Source organism: Cervus elaphus, chromosome 18 (genome assembly GCF_910594005.1).
Source record: "Cervus elaphus chromosome 18, mCerEla1.1, whole genome shotgun sequence".
Classification (NCBI taxonomy): domain Eukaryota; kingdom Metazoa; phylum Chordata; class Mammalia; order Artiodactyla; family Cervidae; genus Cervus; species Cervus elaphus.
In genome coordinates, this window is record NC_057832.1 from 69,165,384 (window position 1) to 69,192,717 (window position 27,334).

Here is a 27,334-nt window from a genome sequence, read left to right on the forward strand (position 1 = left end):
ACTCCACACTCCTAATGCAAAAGGCCCCGGTTCAATCCCTGGCTGGGGAACTAGATCCCACATGCTCCAACTAAGACCTGGCGAAGCCAAATAAAAGTAATAAAATTTTCAAAAAAAAAAAAACTGAAAGTAAAAACAAATCTAGTACTGTCATTTCACAAAAGAAACTGAAATGGACTTAGTCTCAGAATAAAGGATGGTCTTTCCTGAGGAAGGCTGCCAACTATCTCCTTTCCCTAGGAGATAGCTGGCAAACTTTTGCTGAAATGAAATATGATATAAAAATTTTCAAATATAAGAAGATCGTAAAATTTGCTACCATGTATATAACATTGTATGTATTAATAATGTTTTTCTTGAAAATTGTTAATCTAAGCATCTATGTTTGAGATTAGAATTTGAAGTAGGACTTAAGTGTTCAAATTTTTTCTATAACTTTAATTAGTCTATTGGGAAAATATATATATGGATCAAAGTGAAAGTAGCATGGTGCCATTTCATTCAATTAGAAATATTCTGAAAGAACTCGGAAAAACAGTTCATTCTCTTACTTTCTTTCACAGAGATAGGATGAAATCAGTCCACAGCAGGCCAGAAACACAAGGAGTGGTCAGCAAAGTACAGTACCCAGACTGGCAGTTGAATAGCTTGGAAACTTAGAAGAAATGCCAAATTCTTTGGGTTCTGCCTCAAATATGGGGAGGGGGACTTGACAGACTGTTTGAGCAAGGCTTCCAAATGATTGTGAAGCACAGTGTACTTTGAGAAGACTGGTATAAAGAACTACAGGACCAGAATGTCAGCTCACATTCGGAAATGCACAGCTTAGGTTTCTAAGGCCAAAGATAGGATGTTGGGAATTAATCTCAGGAGACTTCTATCTATTACTGAAAAGTTCACTCAGATCAGAACCACTGATACACTGGAAACTCAGAATCATTTGTCTGCTCAGAGTAGATAGTTTTTCTTTCTTCCAAGACTGTGAATGTGAAGGAATTTCTTCTTTAAGATACAAGCCTCTTGTAAATAAATAATGCTTGGTGAAGAGATTATGAGATTGTGGTCTTTATAGAAACTTCACTCCCTATTTGGCCACATCACAGGATGTTACTTCTCTTCTTCTTTTTGACAGTTGGAAGTGTTCCAGAAAGCCTTCAGGTCAGGGAAATTGCAGACATTTGCTTTTTGAAACTCAGGATTGTATGTTTTTCCTGGTCTAATATGTCTGGGCTAAGATGTAATACTTCTGATCACTCTTCACTGAGAGAATTTAAGAGCTTCCAGGAGTAGATCATCTGCTAGATTATTGAGCTTGGTGAAAAACCACTCAACTGTAAAAGAAAATTACATTCTATTCTCTAACAACTGAATGACTAGGAACATGTCATGTTCTCTCCTAGATAAGTGGAGAAAAGAGTTCAGACGACCTTCATCTTGTTTCCAGTATATCAAGGGATACACTTCTCTGGGATTTTAATAAGGATCAATCTAGTTCTCAAATATTAAAGGTCTCATTTTTGGTAAAAGGAGGAGATTTAATAGTGGTACACAGGCCTTTGTTTTAAAAATATTACTAGAGATAGCCTTAGTCTAATTATGCCTTTGTTTTCAAAAAAGGGAGAGCTGGGAAAACATTCACAACAGAAGGTTAAGGTAACCTTTGAAGTATTACCTTAAAAGAAGGCAAAGTGAGTTTAAGACAGCATTATTCTGGAGATAGACCAATATAAATATAATTCTGACAAATTGAGAGCTTCTCCCATCTTTTAACAGATACCAGCCTAGGAGAAACTACCTGTAATAACTGAAATGTAAGGGACTGTTATCTCGATAAGAAACATCTGCAAATCTCAAGAAGGAAAAAATAGTAAGTATTAAGATGGTCAAAGCAGTTCATGAAATCTGAACAATTTATGAGTATAAAAGACATGTTCAATCTTTAAGAAATCAAAGGGGAAAAAATGAAACGTCTTTATGTATACACACAGGTGCATATACATACACATACACAACAGAAATGAGTACTTATGTCCACCAAAAGATATATACAAGAACATTTATGTCAGTCAAAAACTGAAAACCCATAGGCTTATCTACAATGAAGAGGACAGGCTGTGATATAGTCATATAGTAGATTATTATAAAACAATGAAAAGAACTACAGCTAAACAACATGAATAAATACCACACACATAATCCTCAGTGAAAGAAACCAGACTTAAGAATATATCTAAATGAAGTTCAAGAACAGAGAAATTAATCTATGGAGATGTCAGAAAGGTGTTTATAAGTGGGGTGGGTGTAATATTGAGTGAGAGGAGACACAAGGAAGCCTTCCAGGTTCCTAGAAAAATACTGTATCTTAATCTGGGAAGTGGTTACTTGGATATATGAATTAATGCTGCTGTTTAGTCACTAAGTCGTGTTCAACTTTTTGTAACTCTATGGACTGTAGCCCACCAGGCTCCGTCCACGGGATTTCCCAAGTAAGAATACTAGAGTTGGTCATCATTTCCTTCTGCAGGAATCACACCCATGTCTCCTACTTTGGCAGGCAGAGTCTTTACCACTGGCCACCAGGGAAACCCAGATATATGAATACATATATAAAACTCACCAAGTTCTATGCTTAAATTTGTGCCCTTTTAGTATACAAACTACACAGCAACTTAAAAATTAAATGCAAAATAATTCTGCTTAAGACAAAAATAATCAACAAAATTTCAAAAAAGATCAAATTTAAAATTTCAAAGATTCTCAAATTTGAAATCATTCCACTTAATCTACGATAGTGTTTTATAAAATTTCAGACCAAAAAAAAAGTAGAAACAAAACTTCAAAGATCCTCAAACAAATTTTTAAAAATTGTTTGTTCAGTCAGTCAACTAATATTGGATGCCAACATTTAACAGACGCAGTGCTAGGAACTTAGCTTGTAAGGGTGAATAAAAAGGAGTCCCTACCCTTACAGAGTTGAGAGAGTAGTCAAGAAAGGCTTCATTAAGAAAGTAACTTTTAAGCAGAGAACTGATGAAAATTAGGAAAGCAAGCCATGAAGATATCTCAAGGAAAACCACTGCAAGCAGAGAAACAAAGTGGAAGGCCCCTGGAGTGGAAGAGATCAGCCTGCTCAAAGGACAGCAAAGAGGTTGGTTTGGCCAAAGCAGGATAAGTGTAAGAACTAGGTTGAGGGGTGGGGGTGGGGTGGGGAGGGGGAAGAGGGATGGGGGTAAAGCAAACTCTCCTTGTTTGAGCAAATACTTTGTTGCAAAGTATGTTAAACTAGATTTCCATGTGTTGAATTCCTTAGATTGCAAGTGTCAATACACTTCATCTGTTGAGACACTAGCAAAAATCACTGCACTGGGTGAATTGAAAGAGCTAAAAACACTGTCCACTTGCCTATTTTGTTTAAATAAAATACAATAAAACATGGTAAGGTATGAAACTTTTATGATTAATTGGTTTCCATCATCCACCAAGAAGTTTACTGCAATTTCAAATCTAGTACATAATGGTCAGTTAATACCCTCCAGAGTCCAGCTTGAAAATTCAAATATAATAAGCAATAATGAACATCATATGTGTACCATTTAAAAGTAAAAACAACACTAGGTATTCCTTACTAGCTAGCATCAGATAGATCAGCTTAAGACTTAATTTCATTTTTTACCTTATGACCTAATTTTCCATTTTTTAAAACTAAACTCATATATTACCTAACTGTGAAGAAATAACCTCACAGATCAATTCAGTTTGTCTAACCTGCCTAACTGGAAAATCTATCTCCATACATAAGATTTTTCAAGGAAAAGGCAACATAAATGAAAGAAAAATGACAATTTTTTGGACCAAACATCATTAAAAAGTAAAGCTAATCCATGTATTAAGAAGTCGTTAATCTACTAAACTAACACTTATTAAGTTTCTACAGAGAGATAGCATAGTTTTATACAATACAGACTAAACCATAGTGCTTAGATTTGTATCCTTGTTCTGGTAGGCTAACTACACGATCCTTAGGCATATCATCATCTCTGTGCCCCAATTTCCACATCTGTAAAATAGGGATAATAACACCATTTACCTGAAAAAATTACTGCAAGAATTAAATAAATGCATCTAAAGTGTTTGGAATAGTACCTGGAAGATGTTAATGATTCATTAAGTGTTGTTTTATTATTAATGTCGACCTTGCATTATGCCACGTGCTAAAAACTACAAAAAGAGGACTCGGAAAGTTTCCTCACCAGCACTAACTGCCAAGAACACCACTGGTAGATATATGACCATTAATACTTAACACATTTTACACTAAATATTCCTGAACTTAGGAATATACACTGTGAGGTTTCCTTAACATTTCTATACAACTAGTTACTAATTCTGGATTTAAATAAGAAAGTTTAAAGTTTTTCTTCTTGATTAGGTTGAAATATCCAATATATCACAAAATAAATAAGCAATGTAGTATAGTATCAAGTTTTCAGAACACAGTTTTTTTGCAGGTAATTTGAAATCTCAAGCTCCATAAAGGGTATTTTAAAAATTCCTAAAACAGAAAACTTTAAAAAGAAGAAACAAAATATCCAGCTCCAGCATCACTGCCTCAATAAGACATGCTTCTGCTAGAACTGTTCACTCCACTCCTTTTCTGCTTATGTGCTGTGTATTACTGCATCAATCTACCAACAAATCTTTCAATCAATAGTTTAGAGCAGTGCTGCCTAACAAAAATGTAATGTGAACTACATAAGTAATTTTAAAAATTTCAGTAGCCACTTTACAAAGTAGCAACAGATGAAATTAATGAATTTTACTTAACCCAATATAACCAATTAATCATTATTACAAAATGTAATCAATAGAAAAATTTATTAATAAAATAATGTTGTTTTTTTTTTTAACAAACTAAGACTTCAAAATCTGAGGTATATTTTATACTTGCATCTCAACATAGACATCTCACATTTTAAGACCTCAACAGCAACATGTGGCTACCAGCTACTGTCCTGGACAACACATCACTAGAACTAGAGAGTCTAACATTTTGCTAGCAGCATTAGCATCACCTTGGATTTGGTTAGAAACATTGAATCTCACCTCACTTCAGACTTACTAGAACAGGAACTAAGTTTAACCAGCTCCTCAGATGATCTAAATGCACATTAAAGATTGAAAAGTACTAAATTAGACCACACATAGCTTAAAGTATTAACAAACTGTTACTGCCATTTAACTATCATGTGGTATCATGTCACTCACTACAACAAATACTAATGGCTTTGACACAAGTCATGTTTTCTGTACCCTGTCCAACAGAATTTTCTGCAATGGTGGAGATAATCTGCACTGCTCCAAATGGCAGCTACTTGCCACATACTACTACTTGAAATGTACCCAGTGCAACTGAGAAACAGAATTTTTTGCTTCAATGACTTTTAACTTATTTAAACTTAAATAGCTACTTATGGCAAGTAGTTACCATAATGCAGCATAACTCAACGTTATCATTTATTGTATCACAGTATAATCTCTAGGAGGATCCTTAAGACAAATTCATAAGGTTCTAAATCAAGAAAGTCCCTCTAATTACATGCACTTCTCAATCAATCAATTTCTCTCTTTTTCAACAACCATGTTTACTAACACTTTACACTGGCTAAGGTCAAATTTGAAATCTACCTATATATAAATATAATACAAGTCACAGAATATGTTTTGTGGGGAAGTACAGGTGGCTCAATGATAAAGAATCCGCCTGCCAATGCAGGAGACGCAGGTTTGATCCCTAGGTCAGGAAGATCCCTTGACATAAGAAATGGCAACCAGCTCTAGTATTGCTGCCTGGGAAATCCTATGAACAGAGGAGCCTGGCGGGCTACCATCTATGGGGTCTCCAGAGCTGGACGTGACTTAAGAAACTAAAACAACAATAACACAGAGAACATATTAACAGAGATCTTTAACCTCGTTCAGTCTGTAACAAACCAGATGGACTGTATAACAAAGTATCTATGAAAAATAATTTATAGAGTGTGTTTTGTATCTGTTAATATTACCCCATCTTATCATCAATTAACAATACACATACCTGTACAGTCTTTTTTATTCTATGGGAAGGACCTGGATACTCTGGAGAATACAAATCTGTGAGGAATAATGAGTTGATTAATGTTGACTTTCCCAGTCCAGACTCACCTAAAAGAAACAGAGGGGGAAATCTGTTAAACTCAGTCAACTTATCAAGCTTAAATATTCAACCAGTGTTATTAATCAAAATTGCTTTCATCCAATTACTTCTTGGAGGACAAGGAAGTGACATTACAAAATATGCTATAAAGACTCCCTATTAGAATAAGTTCTTAGCCCTAATTTTCTTAGCCAGCAAGTCAGACTCGTATTTGGAAAGGATTTTTAGCTTCATAATTCTACAACCTGTGTTTTTTTACAAGTAATGTAAAAAAAAAAAAAGTAATGTATCTGATACAATTAAACAGTGATACATTCCTAGAGATGAAAGTCATGAAGGAAACATCCTACTTGGATTATATATTGCTACTTCAGTGCAATAAAGCATAAAAGAAGTATAAATGCTTATTACAGACAATTAATGAATGATCAAGGCAAGAAAGTACGAAAGTACAGGTAAGTACGAAAAAGTAGAAGTCTGCTGACAAAAAAAGAAGAAAAATTAATCACAATATATGTTAAAAAAAAAAACACAAAAAAAAACCATTTCTAATTTACCCATATACCAATCAATTTAAGTATACTCTATAAACTAGATTCCAAAAAGTCATACTTTTCATACTTCTATAAACTTTTTATAAAAATGCTTCTATCTAAAGTGAGAAAGGAGGGAGGTAAGACAATTTCCACTAAGATTCACATACTACTTCTCTAACCCTTCATGTCAAGTCTAACAGACCATACCAATGTACAGCTAATTTTTACTAAAACATCAACAACTTCAGACTATATGTAATACAAAGTCAAAATAAATTAAAAATCATATAATAATTATCAATTAACATGGCACCAGTTGTTAGTAGTTCAGTTAGTTTAATAGGCATCTTTATCCTGTATAACTGATATCACAAGTTTTTTATGACTACTATCAGTCTTTTCATATGGTGGGGGAAGGATTAAACTTTTCCCTCTATAATTTTCAACTGTGGCTAGCATTCACTAAGGAAAATGAAGAGTTTTCATCTGGAGGGAAACAGCTAGTTTTAAAATATGTGAATTATAAAAAGTAAGATCTTGTCAAAATATCAGAGAGGATACCAAGGAATCAGAAGTGTAACATGACTGGTGGTTCACTGTTAACTAACTCAAATTTTTATGATAGAAGACTATGAATTGTTAATTTTGTTACAGGTAGTAACATTTACAGTGATAACATAAAACAAGATTTCCACAGTATTTCTGTCATAGTCCTGAGAACAGATTTTAATTGAATGATCAGTAATTTAGCTGACATACACTGATTAGCAGTAAAGTACTAGGAGTTATGGACTAAGCTAATGATATAAAAACGAAAATGACTACTTCAACTCTCAAAGGCATTTCTAGGGTAATACACACTACTAATTACAATTTAATTTAATAAGTGTTTCAGTAGTACACATTTAGTGTGCCATGTAAAGAGTCAAGGAAGTTATTATTTGGGCTTAATGAAGAAAACATCTTCATATCATCCACTTACTTGAGAGTTCTGGGCAGTGTAAGAACAGAGCCCCAAAATCTAAAGTTTTCTCCCTTCTAAATATTAATCTATTAGTTTCAACCATCAATAAATTTGGAGGCCATTCAAAGGTTTTACAAACTCTGTTTGTCAAAATATATGTAAATGTAACCACTGAAACGCTATACACCTCTGCAAGTAAGTTTCATTTCCAAACTAAATTTTTTCCACACTTTTATCTCCTTTTAGTCACTTGTTTCCTATGGCAGCCCCAAACTACAATTTTATCATTTTTTTTAACCTGTGTTACATAAGAATAAAAAAATTTCTCCTATTCATATGCCAGTTAACTCTATAACAGTTAAATATTAGTTTTTAAACCCTTCAAACTTATTTCAGCTCTTTCTCTTCCACTTTCCTCCTAAAAATTCAGTCCAGAAATCATTATCTGAGGCTGAGGACATCAGGTCCAGGGCAAGCTAATAGGAGTCTACAATATAAAGACAGCTTTCCAAAGGAGTCTGGGAGAAGGCCTGAACTCAAAAACGATGAGGAAGGAATGAAGAATGGCTTGCCACAGGGTGTCACAGCACTTGAGAGGGGTGAACAGTAATACTCCACCACAGGGAGGAAGAGAAAAGCCTGGACAGAAGATTAGTTTCATACAGAAAAACTGATCAAATAAGTAAGGACAGTTAAAAAATTATGAATCACTATATTGTATACCTATAACATGTAATATTGTACAGCAACTATAATTCAATTTTTTTAAAAAGTAAATATATGCTGTGATAATGAACTGAAACTGGAAATACCAGTGTAAACTTGATGATTTTCAACAAATATAATAGATGCAGATACACTATAGATACAAAAGTATTTATGTTTTTGTGTCCATATATATGTGGGGCTTGCCAGGTGGCTCAGACAGTAAAGAATCTGACTGCAATGCAGGAGACCAAGTTCAATCCCTGGGTTGGGAAAATCCCTTGCAGAAAGGAATGGCTATCCACTCCAGTATACCTGCCTGGAGAATTCCATGAACAGAGGAGCTTGCCAGGCTACGGCCCTTAAGGTTGCAAAGAGTTGGACACAAATGAGAGACTAACACTTTCACTTTCTATATATATGTATGTACACAAACATACATTTGCTATTTTCTGATTTTGATGGTATATTAATGGCTATGCAGTAGAAGATCCTTGAGGAAGAGAAATGCGCAAGTATTTAAGGGGCAATGAAGCATTGTGCATTGCAAATGTTACAGAGAGCAAGTAACTGTGTACTGTACTTGTAATTTTTGTCTTTACAAATGTTACAAAATTAATTAAAACACTATCTCAGCACAAGAATCACAATAAATCAGTGTCACACACTTCCAATTATGCAAAATACTTTGTACCTATGGTTCTCAATTTTTATATGAATTAACCACCTCTCTGAAAATCCAAATACACAATCTCTCCCCAGAAAATAAATGATAAAAACCTCAACTGTATTTCAGGAAGCTCAGTCAGTGAACCCATTTTTTTTTTCATATTGTTTTGTTTTTTATTTAATAATTTTTTTTCATTTATTTTTATTAGTTGGAGGCTAACTACTTCACAATATTGTTTTTGTCATATATTGACATGAATCAGCCATGGATTTACATGTATTCCCCATCCCGATCCCCCCTCCCACCTCCCTCTCTACCCGATTCCTCTGGGTCTTCCCAGTGCGCCAGGCCCGAGCACTTGTCTTTTTTTTTTCCCCGAGCACTTGTCTTATGCATCCAGGCTGGGCTGGTGATCTGTTTCACCATAGATAGTATACATGTTTCGATGCTGTTCTCTCGAAACATCCCACCCTCGCCTTCTCCCACAGAGTCCAAAAGTCTGTTCTGTACATCTGTCTCTTTTTCTGTTTTGCATATAGGGTTATCGGTACCATCTTTTTAAATTCCATATATATGCGTTAGTATACTGTATTGGTCTTTATCTTTCTGGCTTACTTCACTCTGTATAATGGGCTCCAGTTTCATCCATCTCATTAGAACTGATTCAAATGAATTCTTTTTAACGGCTGAGTAATATTCCATGGTGTATATGTACCACAGCTTCCTTATCCATTCATCTGCTGATGGGCATCTAGGTTGCTTCCATGTCCTGGCTATTATAAACAGTGCTGCGATGAACATTGGGGTGCACGTGTCTCTTTCAGATCTGGTTTCCTCAGTGTGTATGCCCAGGAGTGGGATTGCTAACTCATATGGCAGTTCTATTTCCAGTTTTTTAAGAAATCTCCACACTGTTCTCCATAGCGGCTGTACTAGTTTGCATTCCCACAAACAGTGTAAGAGGGTTCCCTTTTCTCCACACCCTCTCCAGCATTTATTGCCAGTGAACCTATTTAGAGCCCCCTCATGCTCAGTTGTGTCTGACACTTTTCAACCCTATGAACTGTAGCCCACCAGGCTCCTCTGTCCATGGGATTCTCCAGGCAAGAATACTCTAGTGAGTTGCTATTTCCTCCTCCAGGGGATCTTTCTGACCCAGAAATCAAACCCACATCTCCTGTGTCTCCTGCATTGCAGGTGGATTCTTCACTGCTGAGCCACTGGGAAAGCCCTAGTCCCCCCTTATTTTCCCCTTAAAAAGTCAGCTCCATAATCTTTAGTATCTTTGTTGTTGTTGAGTTGTTAAGTAACTCTTTGCCACCCATGGTCTGCAGCATGCAAGGCATCCCTGTCCTTCACTATCTTCTGGAATTTGCTCATACGCGTGTCCACTGAGTCAATGATGCCATCCAACTGTCTCCCCTTTCTCCTTCTGCGCTTAATCTTTCCTAGCATCAGGGTCTCTTCCAGCGAGTCAGTTCTTTGCATCAGGTGGCCAAAGTATTGGAGTTTCAGCTTCAGCATCAGTCCTTCCAATGAATATTCAGGACTGATTTCCTTTAGGATAGACTAGTTGGATCTCCCTGCAGTCCTGGAGACCCTCAAGTCTTCTCCAATACCACAGTTCAAAAGCATCAATTCTTCGGCACTCAGCATTTTTTATGGTCCCACTCTCACATCCATACATGACTACTGGAAAAACCATAGTTTTGACTAGACGGACCTATGGTGGCAAAGTGTTATTTCTGCTTTTTAATACATGCTGTCTAGGTTTGTCATAGCTTTTCTTCCAAGGAGAAGTGTCTTTTAATTTCATGGCTGCAGTCACCATCTGCAGTGAATTTGGAGCTCAAGAAAATAAGTCTGTAACTTTTTCCTTTTTTTCCCTATTTGCCGTGATGTGATAGGACCAGAGGTCATGATCTTAATTTTCTGAATGTTGAGTTTTAAGCAGCTTTTTCACTCTCTTTCATCTTCATCAAGAGGCTCTTTAGCTCCTCTTCACTTTCTGCCATTAGGATGATATCATCTGCATATCTCAGGTTATTGATATTTCTCCCAGCAATTCTGATTCCAGCTTGAGCTTCATCCAGCCCGGCACGTCTTATGATGTACTTTGCAAGTAAGTCGAATGGGCAAGATGACAATATACAACCTTGACATACTCCTTTCCCAATTTGGAACCAGTTGGTTGTTCCATGTCCGGTTCTAACTGTTGCTTCTTAACCAACATACAGGTTTCTCAGGAGGCAGGTAAGGTGGATAATAACACTTTAATGATTCGTGGTATAGTTAACTTGGACTTTTGCTCTTCTCTACTATATTCCCTTACAGTGTTTTCACCTATCTTTACATTTTGCCATTAAGCATCTGTAACAGTTAGAGCATACATGGAATGGGATATCCTCAACATACCATAAATCTTCTAAAATTCAGGAAAAAATATATTTTCCCTTAAAAAAAATATTTAGTAGCACAAGCTTTTAAGAAAATAATTTGCTAATGTTTCTAGAGCCACAAAATATTCAAACACTTTGCTGTAAAAATCCAACTTCAGGGACTATAAACAGTGATATTGCCCTCTGCTCCCAATACATATACACAAGTCCTACCTGTTTAAAGATCTCCATTGCCCTGTCATTTGTAACAAGGGTAAAAACAAATTTAAAGTCCATTAATGGAGAAATAAGCTATAAAAACTATCACATATTCAGTCACAAATTAGAATACAATGTAGTCGTTAACCATCTCAGTTAAAATGTTGACCAAAATTTCCATTCTCTAAAATTTTTACTGCAGCATTATTATAAAATTAAACACACAAATCATTCAAAAGTCAAATGAGAGTCTAAAATTTGATATAGCCACAGTTGGAAATATGCAGCTGTCAAAAGTAAAACACTGAGGATAAACATAGCAAAATGTTAATGATAATTATCTCTTGCTGGTAAGTCATTTCATTTTTTTAGTATTTCTTAATTTTCACAAGTTTCAAGTATTATTATGGAAAACTCTCCTTTTTGAGAGGTGCATCTTAACGAGGCCCTAAACAGACCCCACCATGTTTACTTCCTTCCTGTACAATAATACAATCTAATTATTTTACATATTGTTTACTTATATATCTAGCTCCATAAATAAGCATAAAATCCAGTGATCTTCTCATAGAAGAAACAACATAATTACTGTAATTTATAACTGTAATAATGTAATATAGCATTCATATAGGAAGAACTAGAATGAACTAAACCAAAGGTTGAGAAAGAGAACTAAGCAAACACATATATCTTCAGAATTCAAGTTTGTAATAAATGGTTTTAGGAAGACTAATTAACCATTTAAAAAATAAGGTAAAATAAACATCAAATTCCTGTCTCACATCCCACATCAAAAAATTCACATGGATCTAAACTGCAAAATAAAAAAAGTAAACCTTAGTCTATATACTTATATACAGTGGAATCCCTAATAAGACTGAATCAAGCAGGCAGGTATCAAAGACACAAGCCAAAAGAAAAAAAGACTACATGGACAATATGAAAATCAGGTTAATATATAACATGACATAAGAAAAATTCTGAGAAACAGAGTCAATACCCAACCACAACCACAACAATACCCTCAGAGCATCTATATAAGGAAAAAAAGGAATATAGCTTTTAAAATTAAACTAGAATATACGATTTATAAAACAAAAGATAAACATAAATAATTAAAAAGTTAACCAGCAACAATACTATACAGAATGAAAATAAGACACCAATTTTTAGCTATTAAATTGGCAAAGAAACACTGTAATACCCACTGATGGCAGTATGCTATCAACACCTGGTTAGTGTGCAAAATGGTATACAATCTATCTTAGGTCAATTTGGTATTAATATTAAAACCCTTAAAACAACTCAGAAGCCTTCAAAAAAAAACACCAATTCAAACTGACAAAGCTTTATCCTAAAGAAGTAAATAAAATTGCAAGGACAGATATAACTACAACCATGTTGACTCTAACTATATTAATACTGGACAACAAGGCAAATTTTAGTATACCCAACCTACAAAAGCCAATGAAATCTGCAACTCAACCATAGCAAGATTATCAAAAAATATCTAATAGTAAAAGATGATCATAATTTACTGCTAAATTTTATAAGACAATCACAGACATTACAGATACATACAAACAAAAACACTGTATGTTTCTATGCTTAAGAGTTACCACGTGATGACAGATTATGATAATATTTTCATTTTGCTTTTCTGCTTTTCCCAATTTCTACAATGAAACACATTAACTTTATTACAAAAGCACTTTTAAAAATATGTAGCTGAAACCCCTAGAAGGAATACAAAAATCTAAATACTAGGTGAGTTTTTTTCCCCCCTAAACTTTCTCTGCTTTGGCTAAATTATTTCTTTGAAATAAAATTCATGTAACAAAAATGCACTATTTTAAAGTGTATAACTCAGTGGGTTTTCTGTATTCACAACGTTGTGCAATCATCATTGGTTAAATTACTTTTATAACTAAAAGCAAAATAAAAATACAGAGCTCAGGGCAGGAAATTCTGAAGTATTAAACCATTTCAAGTATTCAACATATCTTAATGGCAGAATTAAGCATAATTCCACTAAATGCCCAATAACCTAGATACAAAATGGCCAATACTACTTTTCAATTTCTTCAACTAACTAAAGTAATATAAACACCGACAATAAGTTGGGGGGAAATTATCTATGACAATCATTGTTTATTCTGTCACTCATTAAATACCTCCTAAACTTTACTAATAAATCATACATACAATACACATTATGATAAACTCTGAATCCCCAAAATGGCTAAACCACCATGTTCTAAGCTCCTTCTGCCAAAAAAAAAAAAAAAAGGCCAGTGCTACTAAAGACATTGGATATAGGTCAATTAAATTATGACAATTAAAAAAAAAAAAACCTCTGCTATAAAAATTTTGCAAAGCTTAGTATTATAAAAATGATTAAGCTGAATTTTATCTTCAAAAAATCCAAAGTAACAGATTTAATGCCACTTGCTTTTCAAAATATTTTCTGGTCAGATAAAGCATTCTACTTTAGTTCTACCCCTTTGAAGATTCTAGTAAAATCACGAATTTAACATTTTATTCTCAGAGCATGCTTTTTTTTAAGTGAAATCGCTCAGTCATGTCCGACTGTTTGCGAGCCCATGGACTGCAACATGCCAGGCTCCTTCATCCGTGGGATTTTCCAGGCAAGAATACTGGAGTGGGTTGCCATTTCCATCTCAGAGCATAGGCAAGTCTAATTAAGCAGCACACAAAGGACTGTCAAGTTCCGAGCCCAAACAGGTTTGACGCTTTGCTACATTAAAGACCTAACTATCTTCATTATTTAATATTGCTGACGCTGGGTTTTAAACTAAATTTTCAAATGAAGATTCAAAATCAGGAATTCCAATCTCTTCATCCTGGAGGCAATCAAGGACTTTAAAATCTACGCTAGCCTACCCTTCCAGCCTTATTTCCAACTATTACAAAGTGAACTCTTCAGGACAGGATCCTAAAATCAATGTACAATGCCAATTAATCTTAAACTGCCCTCTGTTCCTCCATATCATCCATAAAGCACAATTACATATAACCTGACAACTTGTTTTCTTCCTGCACTGAAACAGATATATTTTTCTTGAGCACTTAAGTAGTAACTAGTTTATATTAAGGCACCTAGACTAACTGAGGAAGGTGATATGCACACACTATGAAAGTATGTGGAAGCTGAAATAACTAGAGGAATAGAAAATTCACCTCTCCCACTTCATGCTGACCCTAGGACAGAAATTCATTCCAGTAGAATGGCAGAAAAAAACTGCTTGCATTATTTAAGTTATCTACAATTCTCATTCTTTTTTCTGTCTGCCCTTCTTTGTCTCTTTAATTTTTTAGGGAAAACAGAATATCTAGTTGAAATCATACAAGTTCAAAGCATAATGGATGCACTACATCCAGTATTTCCAAACGAGCCTCTGCACAGTGCTTAAGAACACACCAGACAGAGATAGACTGGGTTTGGTTCTGGCATCTGATAGCAGTGTCACCATGGACAAGTAACTAATATCGCCATCCTCAGTTTTTGCATCTTTAAAATGGAGAAAACAATAATACTTATATCATAAGATTACCGTTAAGGACGGTATGAGCTACAGAAATAAAGTGTCAGTACTTTATGTACTTGAGATACTGCCTGACACATAATGCTATGTAGGTGCCGACTTTTGTTGGCTATTGTTTCTCCAACTGGACTGCCCACTCAATGTCTATCCCAATTCTAGTCTTCAAAAATCTGCCCTAATACCTCTTCCTCAAATAAGGCAGTAATAATGTCCAACCAGGGATAAGCTCTCCTATACCTTTAAACATCTGTTCTTAATTTCTGTATGACTCTACTAACTTATATTTACTTCCTGAAAATGTTATCTTTTTATGTATATTTTATATCATTATGTATATTATAAGCTCCTTTAGGCAAGAAAATACAGGAATACAAATATGCCTCTTTTATGCAAAAAAGTCCCTCAAGTAAATAATAAATATTGCTTATGAAGCAAAGTTACTGGATAAAGGTTTCCCAACAAAGGGTGAAGATATTTAGAAATCAACTGTTAAATATAGATTCTCAGTTTGTATCAATGTATAAATCTCACCAAAAACTGTTTTAAGAGTCAAAACTGCTCTGAGCATAAATCACAAAAATGAGGACTCAGTTTATAAGGAATAGCTTGTAGTCTCTAAGTCAAGAATGTTACAGCAAGGTTAACTTTAGTTTTCTATGATTTATACACAGAGCTGTCAGATATGGCCTACAGTCTGAAAAACAATGTATAAAATACTTAAAAGGTGACTTTTATGTGTCACACATTGCAACTATGTAGATGAAAAGATTCAGACCTTGTACTCAAGTCTACACAAAGACAGCTAATTAAACAATAATGTTCAAGGTATGGGGCAGGGGACAGAATAATAATATTGCTACCCATTCTCTTTTATTCTCATTTTAAGTCTTATCAAAGAGAAAAAACAAGCTACAGTTGACAAAAGGTCTAACAAAAAAAACTAGTAAGAATCAGCATCTTGTTCCCATGGTGGTAACACTGACTGAATATATCGATGAAGGCATGTATTAGTTAATGGAAAAAAATACAACACTAACACATAGCTGCAACGTGCACAATGGCTGATTTAATTAAATAAAATGTACGTGTTAAATATAAAATGTTCAAGTGTTAATTGTGGCAACAACAAAAAAACTAGTAAGTTACATTCAGAGATTCCATATTTCCTCTAAAAGTCAAGATCAGCTGATTATTAAATATCTTTCACCTGGAAAAAAGTCACAGCAATTTCAAACCAAATATCTGGCCTTCACTCCCAGACATTACTAAGTAGACACTCAAAAAGTCACTCTTAAGTTTTAATAATAAAAATTTTTTGAAAACCGTTATGGTTCTCCTAATGGACCTAGGAGGTTTTTTTTACAAATTAAAAAAATGATCTTTTATTTGTCTACAGTTTGTCATTTAAGATCACTAACATTACACAGTAAATGTAAATATAATATGCAGTATTTCTTCATGTGTAACGACTTATGTTACCAACCTATGAAGAGGTGTGTCCCCACATTTTATTCACCTATCTAGACCCACACCTCTGCTCTACAGCAGCAATTTGCAAGCCAGGTATACCATATTTTTTATTCAGCCAGGGACAGACAAGTATCAAGTTTGCAGATTTTGTACCACATTTTAACTATGAATTATTACAACCAGATACTTCCAAACAGCCACAAACTGACCCTCAGGCAAAATATTCTGGTCAGTTGATAAAATATTCTTCCCTTCAATGAAGGAGTATTTCATACCTAATTCAATAATCTAATTCAACACCAAAATAAAATACCCTCAGGCAAAATATTCTGGTCAGTTGATAAAATATTCTTCCCTTCAATGAAGGAGTATTTCATACCTAATTCAATAATCTAATTCAACACCAAAATAAAATACCAGGTGTGGAATATAATTAGCAAATTTTAATGCACAATACATAAAGATCCAGCATCAACTCAATTTTCTTTGTCAAGGATAGTTAATCCAATAATTCTGCCTTCCATCTTCTTAAAACAAATAGAGAAATACAATAAATTGCATCAAACTGAGAAGCCGGTTATCAAGTCAGCCTATATGAGGTGAAAATATTATAAAATCATTTAAGATTAAGACTGTTATTTAAGAAAACTAATCTTACACATGGTAAAGTGTTTTTTCATATATGAATGATGTTACTAACTACAATTAAAATAACCCCTGACAATCTCTTAAAATCAATTACAGGCAGGGAAAGGTGTTCACAGGATGAAACACACGCAAGAGAAAAATGAGTGAACCAAAGAAGAAGGAGAGTCATATTTCACTTATTCCAGGGCTTACACTCAATGAATGAACTCCCAGGGTAATCACTGCATGATTATGATCCTCTACCCCATCCTTCTTTTTCAGATTTAGAGAACATATGTTTAAGTTAAACACTCAGATGATATGGCTTCAATGCACTACATAAGCCAAAAAATAAAACTATCCTAGAGTAATAAGTAATCACCAGATGCTATTTCCTTTTGTAGCATCAACTGAAGAGAACTTCTCCAGTTTTCTGTTCCACTGCCCACCTCCCACTGCTTTTCAACTTCTACTTCCCTTCCCCGCAGTTTCCAAAACTGCGCCACCTACAAAAAAAGAGGCAAGAAAATACTAATCCCACTATGCTACCAAGTTAAATTTTAAAGTGTATCTGCATAACAAAAAAAAATATAACATTGCTGCAGTTACTTGGGCTACTGTTTTCTTAAAACATTCAGAGTTTATGAAATAGTTTGAAACTTGGATCAAAATTCAACTTTAGTGAGAAATCATATCTTACCCACAACCATAAGTGTGAATTCAAAACCTCTCTTCACTGATTTTCTGTATACTTGATTTGGGAGATTGGCAAATCCCACATAGCCTTCAAGGTTCTTCTGTTGCTGAGAAAAGTAAAAGGGGCTCAATTATTAATATGTCAACAAAATGCTTCCATCATACATTTCAAATTCTCTTCATTAACCTATTTTTAGAAAATCATACAAACTATTATGGTTAATCAAACTGATTTTATAGTATTACCAATAAAAGTATTAATCAAAGAAATGGACAAAATAAATTGAGCACAAGTTGATTAATAGTAATCAATTATAAAAGTCAATGAGACTGTCAGATGACATCACTGACTCAATGGACATGAGTCTGAGCAAGCTCCGGGAGTTGGTGATGAACAGGGAAGCCTGGCATGCTGCAGTCAGTCCATGGGGTTGCAAAGAATCAGACATAACTGAGCAACTGAACTGAACTCAACTGAGTCAATTATAAAAACCCAAGGGAATAAAATAAAAATTTAAAAAACCTGCCTCAGAGCAAAGATTTCAATTTATAGTAAGTTACTAACAGTAAGATTCTGATCAAGCAACTAAAAACACAACAAAGTATTTTTCACAATAAAAAAATTCAAATCCCCTTAAGATTATATTCAGTTCAGTCACTCAGTCGTGTTCGACTCTTTGAGACCCCATGGACTGCAGCATACCAGGCTTCCCTGTTATACTATAGATTATATTATATTATTAATTATATATTTTATATTAACAATATATTATATTATTATATATTGTTATATTACATATATTCCCTGTTATATTATATATATAATCTCATATAAAATTATATTAAGGACTCTATTAATCATTCCCTTTGCTCATACTAAAAACCACAGGCAGGAGTTTCTTGAAATTCACGTTCTTATTCATGAAATAAAATAAAAATGTGGAGTTTAAAATTTTTCATAAACCCTTAAATGCTCTCATGATCAATGTCAATCAGTAAACATTATCTTTCAAACTCTTATACCAGGTCCAGAAATGTCACCTCAATGCTTTTCCGGACATCACATTTACCCTGGTTTTAAAGTAAACTTTAATTCCGTTTTCTGTGTAGCTTTTGATTCTTTGATGACCTCACCAATAATTCCATGAGTAATTCATACAAACCTACTTCTAAATTGGCATAGAAAATCAGTATGACTTTCAACTTACCCATTGGTGAGAAATACTGTCCATAGTTCAGACCATCTGAGTGAGTAGAGTCTTACTGATTAATTTACTTAGAGGTAGGTCTTATTCATCATTAAAACATAATGCCATTCATCATTTAAAAATAATATTCCTAAGAGATACACATTTCTCTTATAGGTTTTTGCCACATTTAAATTCTCATCCAAAAACACTCATATGGGATCAAAGTAATAATTCAATACATTTGGATTGAACAAAGGAATGCACCCTGCATTCCTCACTAGTATCACATATATAACTAAATATTCCATCCATAATCTTTTACCCTTTTTTAAAATTCATATAAATTAATTTTAAGACAAATGTTGAGCAGATAAGTAAGCCAATTAAATTAGAGGCTAATTTTAAATATACTAGTTAGGACACTGATCAGAATATTTTAAAGTCAAATATTTGAAAGCCTACTATGTGCAGAGTTAAGACTGTATTAAATTTAAAGCTTCCTTGATTCATATTTCATCCAATTGTAACTGAAATTTAACTTAGACCAGAAAAAAGCCTCTGTATTAATTATGTAGTATACTCACAGCTACTTTGTAAAGAACATGTTTCCATCATTCCAGTGTTCCAGATTCCAACAGAACAGATCCACAGAGGAACAGTAAATGAGGAATTCCAAGAATCATTCATGGCACATTCAGTCCAAACAGGGGAGAGAAATCCATTGGAACATAGTAAAATGAAGAGGGGGGAAAATGAAAGTTACTTACATGTAACTCAACAAATTAGAGATAAATTACAAATATACTGAAAGTAGACTTTTTTCTACTCACATCAACGAAATATTTTTTTGTTGGATATAAGGCCCAGTGAGTCCATTTTATCAGCTTTCCTGATAAAACATAGAATCGAAGACCTCCTATCTTTTCATAAAGGACAATCACTATGCCTTGCACCTGAAGTCTTACAAGAAATGATGAAAAAAGTGTAAGGTATGAAATTTCAAGAAGATATACAAGGACCAACTTTAAATTCCAAGAAGAAAAAAAAATGTAAATTTCATACAATTTTGCTTTGTCAGTCACTGGATTAAGACAGACCAGATCAGATAAATGCAAATATTTTCACTAGGATCTTATTACAGTATTACTATATTTCAAATAATTAAAGTTCAGAATTGGAAGAAATGCAAACCTGGGGATATAGGAAAGGAAGCTAAAGACTTCAAACAATAACAAATGGAAAGATGAAGTAAATGTGACCTATGAAAACTAAAAGGCAATGAATAGAGCACAGAGAAGAAAATAAGACTATCTTTGGACAAAATTTCTGTAAAAAGGGTATGTCTTTTTTTTCTATATTGAACAAATCTATGAGTTATATATCACAACATAGAAAAGACAGTGATTATTCAAATGTCACCTCCACAGAGAGGACTGCTCTGTAATACCCTACCTAAAACTACAACCTACTCCTCATCTCAGCACTTTGTTGCTTTCTGTTTTTTTTTCCCTTTAGCACCTATCACCATTTAACATACATACAGATCTTATTTATGGTGATCTCCACCCACTCTACCTCCAACTAGAACGTAAACTCCATCAAGGTACAGATTAAAGGAATTACAGAAGTTGTGGCATCAAAAAGAGGAAGCCATCTGAGAGAACTGAAGAAGTTTCAGAGAAAATATTTTAGGTTACATGTTCAAGAAACCCACCATACAAAAGGTGTAAGAAAAATGCCTCAGTCTACCCCTGTGTCTTATTCATTGCTTTATCGTCAAGTCACAGAACAGTCTTAGGACAACTGGGAAACTGAAGTGAGAAAACAATGAAAAACATTCTAGGACAAAGCGGTGGGCCCTCAAGTGGGGGTGAACCTGGTACTTTCAGGAACAAAAAGTATATGAACTCCAAAGAAGTAAAGTAGTGGACCAGGGGACAAGTGGTAGAAAATAGGTCAGAGAGGCAGGCAGGGGCCAGATAACGTGGGACCCAGTCAAAGCAGGAAATTTGAGTGTTATTTTAGGCGTGATGGGAAGCCACTGGAGGGTTTTACACAGGCAAGTGACCTGACCTGATTTGTGTTTTAAAGATAGTTCTTACTGCTAAGAGAAGAAATGGAAATAAGAAAACTGCTAAGAAGCCTACTACAATAGTTGAAGAAAGAAAGGGTATACTGAATTTAGATGGTGTGGATGTAAAGAGAGAGAAAGATTCAGAACAGGTTTTGAAGGAAGAATTGTCAGGACACTTCTGGTGCATTACATGTGATTGGTAAAAGAGACAAAAGTTAACTCTCACTACTTGACTTGAACAACTCAATGGCTAGTGATATCTCCACAGAAAGAGGAGGAAAAGAGTGAGTGGTGAGGGCCAAAATCAAAAAAAGCTTTGAATGTGTTGAAGACTCTATTACATATTTAAGAAGAAATGGTCATAGGCAGTTAAACATATGAATTCAGAAATTCCAGGGTTGGTTGTTGCTGAAAAAAACAGATTTAGGAAACATAAGCATATAGATAGTACCGGGAGAGGATTATATCCTCAAGGAGAGATTATAGATGAAAGGGGTTCTAGGCAGTTTCCTGGGGCTTCCCTGCTGACTTAGGAATCCACCTGCAATGCAAGAGACCAGAGGGTTCAATCCCTGGGCTGGGAAGATCCCCCTTGGGGAGGACATTGCAACCCACTCCAGTAACTTGCCTGGAGAATCCCCATGGAAAGAAGATTCCTCTTGCGGGGGACATTGCAACCCACTCCAGTAATCTTGCCTGGAGAATCCCCATGGAAAGAGGAGTTTAGTGGGCTACAGCCCATGGGGTCGCAAAGAGTTGGACACGACTGAGCGACTGAGCACAGCACCACACACAGGCAGCTTCCCGGAGCACTCCGACACAAACGTCAGGCAGAAAAAGAGTGAGATCAGTCAGTGAGGGGGAAAGGAAACTAGAACTGGCTCAAGGTTACTCAACTGTGTTAAATGCTACTGAAAAGTCAAATGAAAAATACCAGAGATGTGACCATAAAATTTGGAAATAAGATTACTGATAACTCTACACAAGAGCAGTCTCAGTAACACAGTGAGGAAGAAGACTGACTAGTTTGACAGTAGATAATTCTCTGTATATGTTAACTAATATAATTTTTAAAATAATTACATGTTTTAAATTATTTTAAAATTAAGCATGTCATTTGCCAGTTTGCCCATATGACTGATTTCCCAGAGGAAGAAAATCATGTCATATTCATCTCTACATTCCTAACAGAGTGCTGATATACAGGACTTGTTTAAAAAAATAAACAAAAATACACTCTCATGAAAATTTCTCCTGAGAAAGAAACTGTGTCTAAACACAAAAGACAGATTTAGGGAATATACTAAAATATAACATTGGCTGACTAAAACACATAAACTTTTCACATTTCATAAGAATCTTGCCTTCCCCAAATTCTAAAATCAACCACAGTCTGTAATTCAGAAGATTTAACCACCCACTGATTCTTTTTCTGGACAAATATAATGCTCACAGTGCCAGTGTGAAATACAATCTCTGGATAAAGAAACATTATTTATAGACCTGAGTGACGTAACTGTGACACTTATAAGCATGCAAATGTAGATAAAAGTATATTCACCCAGGCTTCACCCAAAATATCTTAAGAGTATTACTTGATTTCAATCATCAATTATGTAAGAAGAAACAGTTATCAAATCATCTTCTCTAAAAGCACATGTTGAATCTTTCGGTAACTATCTAAAAGATATGCCAAATCTCTATGTCAAATTCACATTTAAGAAAATCAAACTACAATTCCATTGCTTGCTATTTCACTACCTGTGGAAAAACCAACTTCAATACGCAGTAATTGCAGCGATTAACTTACTTAAACTTACTTCTAGAAATCAATTATATTCAAAGAACAAGATGCCTCAAAAAGGTTTCAATAACAGATTATTGGAACTCTTAAAATTTGTTTATATTCTCTACCATTTGTTCTTATTTCAAAGTAAAGTTATCAAAATCTTGGCATCTGAAAACCTATTATCATTTTAAAAATTTGAATATGAATATCAACAAATATTAATATTTGTAAATTAACATATATTTTACAAAGGAGAAAGCACCTTATTTTGAAAACTGCTAAATATGCTTTTGGGGAACAACAACAAAACTGAGTTGTAATAGGTTGGAAGCAATAAAAGTGAGAATTTTTATTCTCATATTTTTCCCTCATATTGAGGGAAAATTAAAACATTTTTATAGGATCTACTATAAACCTTCAACTCTCTCCATCACTCACGTAGAGCCAGACATCCTGGAATGCAATGTTAAGTGGGCCTTAGGAAGCATCACTACGAACAAAGCTAGTGGAGGTGATGCAATTCCAGTTGAGCTATTTCAAATCCTAAAAGATGATGCTGTGAAAGTGCTGTACTCAATATGCCAGCAAATTTGGAAAACTCAGCAGTGGCCACAGGACTGGAAAAGGTCAATTTTCATTTCAATCCCAAGGAAGGGCAATGCCAAAGAATATTCAAACTACCACAAAACTGCTCATCTCACACACTAGCAAAGTAATGCTCAAAATTCTCCAAGCCAGGCTTCAACAGTATGTGAACTGTGAACTTACAGGTGTTCAAGCTGGATTTAGAAAAGGCAGAGGAACCAGAGATTCCAACATCCGCTGGATCATCAAAAAAGCAAGAGAATTCCAGAAAAACACCTGCTTTATTTATTACACCAAAGCCTTTGACTGTGTAAAAGACAACAACTGTGGAAAATTCTTAAAGAGATGGGAATACCATACCACCTTACCTGCCTCTTGAGAAACCTGCATGCAGGTTAGGAAGCAACAGTTAGAACCAGACATGGAACAACAGACTGGTTCCAAATTGGGAAAGGAGTACGTCAAGGCTATATACTGTCATCCTGCTTATTTAACTTATATGCAGAGAACATCATGCGAAATGCCGGGCTGCATGAAGCACAAGCTGGAATCAAGATTGCCAGGAGAAATATCAATAACCTCAGATACACAGATGACACCACCCTTATGGCAAGAAGGAACTAAAGAGTCTCTTGATGAAAGTGAAAGAGAGTGAAAAAGCTGGCCTAAAACTAAACATTTAAAAAACTAAGATCGTGGCATCCAATCCCATCACTCCATGGCAAATAGATGGGGAAACAATGGAAACAGTGACAGACTTTATTTTCTTGGGCTCCAAAATCACTGCAGATGGTGACTGCAGCCATTAAAAGACACTTGTGCCTTGGAAGAAAAGCTATGACCAAGATAGCCCATCAAAAAGTTGAGACATCACTTTGCCAACAAAAGTCCATCTAGTCAAAACTATGGTTTTCCAGGAGGCATGTACGGATGTGACAGCTGGACCATAAAGAAAGCTGAGCACCAAAGAATTGATGCTTTTGAACTGTGGTGCTGGAGAAGACTCTTGAGAGTCCCCTGGACTACGACTTCAAGGAGATCAAACTAGTCAATCCTAAAGGAAATCAGTCCTGCATATTCTTTGGAAGGACTGATGGTGAAGCTGAAACTCCAATACTTCGACCACCTGATGTGAAGAACTGACTCATTGGAAAAGACCCTGATGCTGAGAAAGATTGAATGCAGGAGAAGGGGGTGACAGAGGATGAGATGGTTGGATGCATCACGGACATGAGTCTGAGCAAGCCCCAGGAGCTGGTGATGGACAGGGAAGCCTGGTATGCTGCAGTCCATGGGGTCGCAAAGAGTCGGACACGACTGAGCGACTGAACTGAACTCTCCAACTTTACAAAAGAGATATTCAGCCCCAAATTACCTAAATATGACCAGGGTTCTATTTCTCCACTTAGTAACTACTATAATAAAAAAGAAAGAAAAAATCCCACTATAAAGATTCAAGGAAGGTTTACATCAGTAACTTAAAATTTCAAAGGTAACATTTGGTCTTTTACACATAATTTCAAATTCAAGCTGCATCACTTAATTTTAAAAACTGCAAGCTTTCTCCTAAAGTTTATGTAATTCTAAACACAAAAACAACCACTCACTACAAAAGACAAAGGTACATAAATCTACTTGTCTACTTAGTAACTCTAACAGAAGCCTTACATCATACTCATAGACGAAACTATCTAGTACTTGAAATTCCTACCATCTCTTACTTAATTCAAGGGGAAAGTTACAGAACTTCACTACCTAATTATTTTAAATATAACTGGTGCAAAAGTACCTAGATTCTACACTTAATACAACAATACTACTAAGATGTTACAGGATCACATAAGTGTTCCTAAATATTAACTTTATTGTCTCCTCCGCAATTTTCTTTAAAGGTCATACCTTAGTTTGCATGCCCCTAACTCCTCCCTTTTTACTGAGATGAACAACTGTGTACAAACAGAACCAACTTTTACTTTCTTAATCTTATTCTGGATTCTTGGTTACTCTACCTAAAAGATTTTAATATCTGTATGAACACATGTTAAGAAACAGGTAACTTAAAAATTTAAATAAAATTTTTTCTTTGCTCTGAACTTGGAATTTAAATCTCTTCTTATAGAATTACTGGCCACACTCATTCATTTAACATAGCTACTGGACTCACATAATGTATGTATTACCACTTAGGGATATAGAAGCTAATGAAAACAAGGTCCCTGCTTATGAAACTAAGAACCTGAGGTCAGAGAAGTTAGAAGGCAATTCTTATTAACACAGTGATAAACACTACAATGGAAGCAAGCATAGGAAGACAGCTATGAGAACAAAAAGGAGAAACCCATCCTGTTGTCAGAATCTTCAGATTCTGAAGGACTAGCAGGCCTTAGTCTGATGAGAAATTTGGGTAGGTGCTGCACAATATGGGCAAGCAAACTGGCCCAAAAGCAAGAGAAGAAAGTACAGATCTTTATGGTAACTAAAAACAGTTCAGTACACCTCATAATCAAGGTCCAGGAGACGCAGAGCACGAAGTCAAGCAAAATTCAGATCACAGAGGACTTTGTAGGCCACAATAAAGAACTCAGATGAGGCATCATCTTGAAAACTTATGAAGAGTATTAAAGGATTTTAAGCAGAAAACTGCATGCACTATCACATTAATTCACAAGCCAAGTCACATTCATATTTTAGAAAATTACAACTAACAAGAATATTGAGGAGATACTGGTAGCAATTTCAAGATCTGTTGCAGTAGCCCAGGGAAGAAATTAGGACCTGAACCATGACAGAAGTAGCAAGGATTAAGAGAAATTAAGTTAGAACAGTACTGTTCATTACGGTAGCCACTAGCTCCATGTGGCTATGGATCACTTGAAATTTAGCAAGTCTGAATTGGGATATGCTCTGGCTCCGTTGGTAAAGAATCCACCTGCAATGCAGGAGACCTGGGTTCAATCCCTGGGTTGGGAAGATCCCCTGGAGACGGGAACGGCTATCTACTCCGATATTCTGGCCTAGAGAATTCCATGGACTGTATAGTCCACAAAGTTGCGAAGAGTCGGACACAACTGAGCCACTTTCACACACACACACTAAGCATAAAATACAAACTATGTTTTTTTTTAATATATACTTATTTATTTATTTGATTGTGCTGGGTCTTAGTTGAAGCATGTGGGATCTAGTTCCCTGACCAGAGATCGAACACCGGGCCCCCTGCTCTGGGAGCATGAAGCCTTAGCCACTGGACCAGCAGGGAAGTTCCACAAATCAGGTTTTAAAGATTTATTATGAAAAAAAAGAATGAAATGTCAATTTTTATACTGATTACATATTGAAATAAAATTTTAGCTATACTGGGCTATATAAAAATCTGATACTAAAATTAAATTCATTCTTTTCAACTTTTTAACATGTCTGCATGCAAAGTCACTTCAGTCATGTCCAACTCTGTGTGACCCTATGGACTATGCCTGCCAGCGTCCTCTGTCTATGGGATTCTCTAGGCAAGAATACTGCAGTGGCTTGCCATTTACTTCTCCAGGGGATCTTCCCACCCCAGGGATCAAACCCACGTCTCCTGCACTGCAGACAGATTCTTTATCATCTGAGCCACTAGGGAAGCCTAGGCTACCAGAAAAGCTTAAATTACATATGTGACTTACATTAACT

At 35.1% G+C, this 27,334-nt stretch overlaps 1 protein-coding gene across 3 annotated transcripts in view; it reads right to left on the reverse strand.

The window, feature by feature from the left end:
- Positions 1 to 27,334, reverse strand: part of SEPTIN7 (septin 7) — a 92,395-nt gene that overhangs the window by 33,993 nt on the left and 31,068 nt on the right. For all 3 annotated transcript variants that reach the window (XM_043871639.1, XM_043871638.1, XM_043871640.1), the window contains 2 exons: positions 18,029 to 18,131; positions 6,095 to 6,201 (listed from right to left, as the gene is read on the reverse strand). In XM_043871639.1, the coding sequence (XP_043727574.1) occupies positions 6,095 to 6,201; positions 18,029 to 18,131 (210 nt within the window). The remainder of the gene's footprint in view (positions 1 to 6,094; positions 6,202 to 18,028; positions 18,132 to 27,334) is intronic.